Below are 7,350 nucleotides of genomic sequence, written 5' to 3'. Positions count from 1 at the left end.
ATTATGGAGATAAGGCAGGCAAGTGGAGTTCAGGTTTGTCAGATCAGCCCTGATATCACTGGTGAAACAGACTCGATGGGCCAAAAAGGTGATTTCTGTTCCTGTGTGGTTAGGGGCTGACCAATCTGGACTTGCAAGGTTTGTAGCTCAGGTTGAGGTTTAGGGTGTAGGTTTGATATCCAGACATTTCATTACCTAGCTAGGTAACATCATCAGTGGCGACCTCCAAGTGAAGCAAAGCTGTTGTCTCCTGCTTTCTATGTTTTCCTGGATGGGGTTCCTGGGCTTTTGTGGTGATGTCATTTAACAAACACAGATCTTGACACCATCTATCAACCCCTCAGAAAATGAACAGGAAATGACATCACCACAAAGCCCAGGAACCCCATCCAGGAACACAAATAGAAAGCAGGAGACAACAGCTTCGCTTCACTTGGAGGTCGCCACTGATGATGTTACCTAGCTAGGTAATGAAATGTCTGGATATCAAACCTACACGTAACATCATCAGTGGCGACCTCCAAGTGAAGCAAAGCTGTTGTCTCCTGCTTTCTATGTTTTCCTGGATGGGGTTCCTGTAACAAACACAGATCTAGATACCATCGACCAACCCCTCAGAAAATGAACAGGAAATGACATCACCATAAAGCCCAGGAACACAAATAGAAAGCAGGAGACAACAGCTTCGCTTCACTTGGAGGTCGCCACTGATGATGTTACCTAGCCAGGTAATGAAACGTCTGGATATCAAACCTACAGCTCAGTGAGCAAACCTACACCCCAATCTGGACTTGTCTGCAGAAAGGTCTAGGAAGCTGAATGAGGAAATTAATCTGGGCGGACAGCAGCTGTTGGTATATCAGGGTATTACAGATCACATTATTCTGCTCAAGATCTAATAAAACTAGGTGAAGATTGCATGTGATTGTGACTGGATTTGCATTTGCAGGAAAATCTAATCCCATTTCAAGTGACACCCTGGACACTTAAGTTGCCAGTTTCCACTTTTGTAGTTGGGCCCTTCTGTAGGAGATTAGGCATGGCATATTTCAGCACCATGTCCCCAAAGTTAACTTTACATTAAAAGCAACGCACAGCATTTGAAGAGAAATGCAATAATTTAAGTTGCTAATTATTTGACTAACCTGATGCTGAAGAATGAGACATAATTTTATTCTGCAATATTTCCATGGAACAGACGTCATTAATGTCACTTCTCTCATTGTACTTTAGCAAGAAGTAACCTCCTCCCATCGTTTGTATTTTAAAAAATAAATTATTGTAGATAAGTTGTTCATAAACTCTTGCATATTCATTCAAGATTACTTCAGGCCAAATTGTTGCAATCTATAATCGGTCACTGGTGTCCATACATATATTCCACCAAGAGACATTCAACAGTCCAGCAGGAATATTAGTCTATGGATATTATCGTGTTATAACTCTACTTCAGTTTATTCAGTGTAGGCAAAGGATTTAACTTGGGACCAAATTGTTCCAGGATAAAATATCTGGAGAAATAAAAAGGGATTATGTACTTGAGAAAACCATCATGCACAACTGAAGTTCTTGATCTTTTGACATCTTGACAATTCACCAAACCAGTACATAACTCCTTCATCACATCCCACATATTACATTGTTCATTTTTGAGAAAATTGAAGTAAGTGTCAAAATAGAAATATGTGGCTTTCCCTACAGAAATTAACTAATTCTAGCTAGTAATTGAAATTCTTGTTCTCACTCAAAAAAAAAATGGTTGGACCATGCAGACAATTTAATTGTATTAAAATGTTTTTAAAATTTGTTGAACAGATTGAGAGACTGACACTCCATGGTGATATCTTTAAACTAGATGATTATCTGAAACAGTGACAAAATGTTTCCTGATATGTATGGAATTTTAATTAAGGTGTATACTGCATTAAGAAAAGTTTTTTCTGGAGGCATTTTTTGAGGAAGGCAGGTAAATTGGATTATTTAAATAAAGGGATAAGTCCTACAAAACTGTAGGAAAACATGCAGCTGGGTTCAAGGAATAAGTGAAATGGAAGTCTTTTTCAGAATTAAGTGAAGGGCAATGACTGGAGATATGGACTTGATTCTTATTTAGTTAAAGCAAGGTAGGTTAATTGTTCTTTAGCACAAAACCCGGTGTGCTTGCCACACTACAATTAGAACTTGGCTCATAAGTTTCAAGTTGCAGTTCAACTATTTCAGAAGGAACACAAATCAGTGACTTCAACACGGAAGAAAAATGTTTCATGATGTAAAATTCAGTTTATTCAAGTAGATTAGTAAAATGTGGAATGCTCAGCTTTTTACCAGTTATAAACAAAGGTAGACAAGCATATTATGTGTAATTAAAGTTGTTAGGTCTTTGGCGCTTTCTTCTTTTCAGCTTCTTCCTTTTCTTTTTCAATTTCTGAAACATAATTCTCAATTTCCTCAGGATTTAAGATCTACAACAAGAAGAAAAAGACTTACTAATATTCAATGAGTCAAGCTTAGTCAAGGTTTACATTAACAGATCAGAAGGAATAGTGAAAGGCTGTTTGGATTTTAAATTCTAATACTTAAAGTGGCAAATTCAAAAATAATTTCAAAGTTTGGCTGAAGTTCTGTGATGTTCAAAAATATTTCTTTACATTTGCTTGCTTGTATCCCTAATTTTAAAAAGTGCATACGTTAATTGGAAGGAAGGTCGGAGGCTGGGAAGAGATTTTTAATGAGAGTTTCCATTGTACACAAGTCCAATCTGAGGCTTTAGTCTATGAAAGTCTTATTCTAGTCAGCACATATTTGTGAAGATTGTAGATCTAGAAGCCAAGAAAATATATTTAATTTCATTTAGGATTGTTCAAGCACAGCCTTTTGAGGACTAGGAAACACAAATAATCAAATGAACTTAAATCTCAATCTTATGTCATTTTAATGGATTTAAATCTAAAACACCTTGTTTAAAATGTCTAGTGGGGTAACTGATGAACTATCACGGTGATTGAGCAAAATGCTACTTAGAGTGGAAGAAAGGTCTGCTTAAATCATTAATGTAACAAACTTAAAACAGGACCAGAGACACTGAATTAAATAACTGATAAATGAAGAACAGGTTGACCAGTTCAACATACAAGATAAATAAACAGACAAATCAATGCTGATGATACTACAAATGTTACCCGTAAGAGCTGTTCATGCTTCATCACTGCCAGTTCGATATGTTTTCCACCTGACTGTACAACCTAAAGATAGTTCAGTGCATGTTAGTATGTTTCCCTTATTTGCCTTTAAAATTCAGTTTTTAAAATCTTGACCAAAGACTATAGTATTACACACAATGCACTATATAAAAAAAAAGTATTTTTTTAAAAACTGGAAGAAAGGAGGATGTGGAGCTGGAAGGTCCATGCTAATCAGATTTCAAAAAATACACTGAGGGATCAGGGATTTCACATGTAAGGATTGCCATAAAATGTTGCTTTATTTGTAGTGAAACTCATTTGCCACGAGTTTTAAAAATCAAAAACTTACCTCCAGCAAAGCCTTAATGGCGAGCTTGATGGTACCACTGTCTGTAGCCGTGGCTTCTTCAGTGTAGTTTTTCTCTAAGAATTCCCTGACGGTCTTTGCACTTCGTCCTATGGCGTTGGCCTAAATTCAGAAGAAATGGTATAAGATTGGGTAGTTTCTACAGTTCACCCTCAAAAGAAATAAAAAGGGAGGAAACTTCACTTTAAACATAAATCATTTGTTTTAAACAAAGTTTTGAAAGTTAAATGGTCAGCAATATTGCCCCATAAGGCCATTTTGTCCATCACAGCTACACAAGCTTTCCAGATGAGCAATTAAAGTTCATTCACTTGTCTAGTCTCTGTAACCCTACACATTTTTCCATTTTAGAAAACAAACCAATTCCCATTCAAATGCTTTGACTAGAATCTTCTTGCTGAACTAGTTTCTTATACAATCCGTTGATATAAAGTGGTGCAAAAGTCATTAACACTGGCTGGGAGCTTTCAATGCAAATTAAATCATAGCTGTGAGAATATTATTCTTTTTCATAACAATGCAGACTTTGCCCACCTACTTTAATTTTGGCAAATTTTCTGAAGCATGCTAATTTCTCTTCAATCTCACATCTAATGTTTGGGGAGAACAATTCTCTTTGTGCTAAAGAGGGCATGCTTCTCTTCAGCCACTTCCTGAAGCAAAATACATTCATCAGCAGCAGCCAGAGTGAGGTTCTACTTCCGAACACCTTGCAAAAAGGTAACGGACTTCATCTGTTAAAGCTTTAGAGAACTGCCTTCATTCCTGCCCTTATTCAACAAGCACCTAACTAAAACCTGGAAGCTCATTAAAAAGTGTATACATTATTCACAAATAAATTTAACTTTCTACTAGGTATTGAAATGCCCCATCGAGATCACTTTTGGCGATTTGGATGGGTACACAAGTCTTCCATTTTACATCCAAATGCAGCCCTGTTTGATTTTTAATGAGTTCCTACTTAGTGCATGGAAGCCCTCTACTAACAATGCCCTTCATTTAGCTAATAAATGCAGCCACATTAGCGTGAGCGAGAAATCAATTGCAAGACGTATTGTGCTAAATCAGTGAACAGAAATCAAAACTGAGTAAACCTTCAGAACATTTCAAAAAGTTACTTACCTTCCATTCATGGTAGGTACCTGATGGATCAGTTTGGTATAGTCTTGGAGTTCCATCAAAATCAAAACCCACAATCAGGGCAGAAATGCCAAATGGTCTGCGCCCATTACTTTGAGTGTAACGCTGTGAAAAAGATAAAAATTACAAGTTAGCTCTATATAGTTTTGATATTACAAACATGGTTTGCACTAAAGTGACTTGTTTACTAAATTATCACTACAAGAGACTTCAAAAAGGAGTACACTTGTCACTGAAGTTCTATACGGGAACTATGAAAAATGTGGAAGTCCAGCATTACACTAATAAACACTGAAATTTAAGTTTCAAATTCCTGAGAATAAATATGGCACCAAGTAGTTATTAAACGAGTATAAAGTTAGTGATTTCTGAGAAGTCTAAAGTCCAACCTCACAAGTTCCTCTTCTCCTACACTGTTAGCAGATTTGATTTGAATTGAACTGTTCTATAGTGAAACCAAAGAAGTCATTTTGTAATTGTAATTAGCCATAGTTCACAAAAGGAGAGAGGATTGCAGATGCTGGAGATCAGAGTCGAGAGTGGGGTGATGGAAAAGCAAAGCACAGCCGTTCAGGCAGCATCTGAGGAGCAGGAGAATAGACGATTCGGGCATAAGCCCTTCATCAGGGATGAGGCCTCATTTCAGCTCATCACCTCTATCTGAACAGTGGCTGGGTTGGTTAATAATTGCTGGCCGAGCCAAAGATGCTCAAATTTTTTTAAATTATGGCAAAGCAGAATAAGGAAAATCATCAGATCTCTACTCAGTTCATGAGGCAAGTTTTCCTGTTGCTTATACAGTGTACCTTTCTAAGCAGCTGTGTATTGTAGGATATTTATAAACAAAAAAAAACTTACTTGTTTCAAGCTGGCAATATAACGCGTGATATATTCAACCGTGACTGGGTCCTCCACAGTGAGTCGATGGCTCTGACACTCTACACGAGCCCTATTTATAACTATCCTGGCATCAGCCGTTAGGCCTATTGCAATAAAGAACAATATTAAAAATACAGGTTGTTATCTATCATGATTTCTGAATTGTCTCAGCAATGAGAGAGTAGCTGATATCCTCCAACTACAATAACTAATCAAAAGTGCAGCCGCCATTCGGAAAGGATACTTTTAAACTAAAACTCATTCGAATTTAGAACAGAATCAAATTCCATTAATATAGGATTGCACCGACCTCCCTATATTATAATGTAGCTGGAGGAACTAATTATCCAGCAATATGTTGCAAAACATCACCACCTAATGGTGGAATGTGCAAACTCTTCCTCAATTGTCTCTAATGTTACAAACAACCTGGGACTTTAGTAAAAGCAAAAGTCAGAATCATTGCAGAGGGAGAAGAGTCTCTTATGTTTGAGGCAGTAAGTATTTATAATTACTTTTCCAGTGATAAGTGCAGTTTGTGAAGTAAAAGGAAGCTTAAATAATTAAAGTTGATAAATAATTTATATAATATATAGCAGAGCAGGTGGATCATCGTGGACATCATATTGTTCAGACTGAACACACAACGTGTAATGCCTCCATCTCTAATCTCTCTAGCTCAGAATTGTTGAGCTGGAGTGCAAGTTGTAAGCACTCCAACACAGATGGAGGGGAGAGGAGGGCCATCTCGGCAGTTTCTTCAGGCTTCAGTTACACCAAAGAAAAGCCTGTTCAAAGTGCGGTTGATAATGACTTATACCAGACAGTAATGGGAAACCAGGTAATATAGAGAACAATGATTTGCAGAAACTGAATGAAGATGTGCAAATGTGACTTAACTGGATAAGGATAAAGACCATCAGAAACATAGCCAGAATGCCTCTGGCTCCAAACTGCCATGGTTAGCCGTCTACAAAAAGAAACACTTATGGAAGTGGAGGGGAAAATCAGAAACAATAGTATCCCAGTTATTAAATGGGTTGAGGTTTCTGATATGATACATTTCCAATATATTTTCAAGCTGATTTGAAAAAATAAAGAGGGATGGAGAAGTTCCAGTTGTCGTGGTTAATACTGGGTGCAAAACATAGGGAAAATGGTTGAGAGGTTGTAATTAGGAAGTACCAAGAACTTGGAGCTAAATTAAAAGAAAAAAGGCTCTTACATGTTACAATGTCCGGATTATTTGTTTTTATTCCAGGTTATTAGCATCTACAGTAATTTTGCTTTTAATTAAACAGAATACTACCTAGAATACTACCTGTGGAAAGGACGATGGATGAAGACTCGCCATCTGAGGTAGTTTGGGCTGAGGTTAGGAATAGGAAAGGTGAACTCACCCTGTTAGGAGATTTTTACAGGCCTCCTAATAGTCCTAGAAATGTAGAAGAAAGGATTGCGAGGATGATTCAAGAGAAGAGTGAAAGTAATAGGGTGGTTGTTATGGGGGACTTTAACTTTCCTGATATTGATTGGGAAAGCTAGAGCTCAAGTTCATTAGATGGGTCAGTGTTTGTCCAATGTGTGCAGGAGAGTTTCCTGACAATATGTAGACAGGCCAACAAGAGGTGAGGACATACTGCATTTGGTTCTGGGTAACGAACCAGGCCAGGTGTTAGAATTAGAGGGAGGTGAGCACTTTGGGGACAGTGACCACAATTCGGTGACTTCTACTCTAGTGATGGAGAGGGATAAGTGTGCACGGCAGGGCAAGAGTTATAG

General features: G+C 37.6%; 1 protein-coding gene across 1 annotated transcript in view; it reads right to left on the bottom strand.

Moving 5' to 3' along the window:
* Positions 1 to 2,260: 2,260 nt before the first annotated feature.
* LOC122560218 (proteasome subunit alpha type-7) overlaps positions 2,261 to 7,350 on the bottom strand; it is a 13,298-nt gene continuing 8,208 nt past the window's right edge. The window contains exons 3-7 of the mRNA XM_043710649.1: positions 5,548 to 5,672; positions 4,672 to 4,794; positions 3,532 to 3,651; positions 3,180 to 3,242; positions 2,261 to 2,462 (exon numbers count right to left, since the gene is read on the bottom strand). Coding sequence (XP_043566584.1) covers positions 2,373 to 2,462; positions 3,180 to 3,242; positions 3,532 to 3,651; positions 4,672 to 4,794; positions 5,548 to 5,672 — 521 coding nt within the window. The 3' untranslated portion in view covers positions 2,261 to 2,372. The remainder of the gene's footprint in view (positions 2,463 to 3,179; positions 3,243 to 3,531; positions 3,652 to 4,671; positions 4,795 to 5,547; positions 5,673 to 7,350) is intronic.

Source organism: Chiloscyllium plagiosum, chromosome 20 (genome assembly GCF_004010195.1).
Source record: "Chiloscyllium plagiosum isolate BGI_BamShark_2017 chromosome 20, ASM401019v2, whole genome shotgun sequence".
NCBI lineage: Eukaryota > Metazoa > Chordata > Chondrichthyes > Orectolobiformes > Hemiscylliidae > Chiloscyllium > Chiloscyllium plagiosum.
The sequence above is the reverse complement of the archived record's forward strand: the minus strand, read 5'-3'. Positions and strand labels throughout refer to the sequence as shown.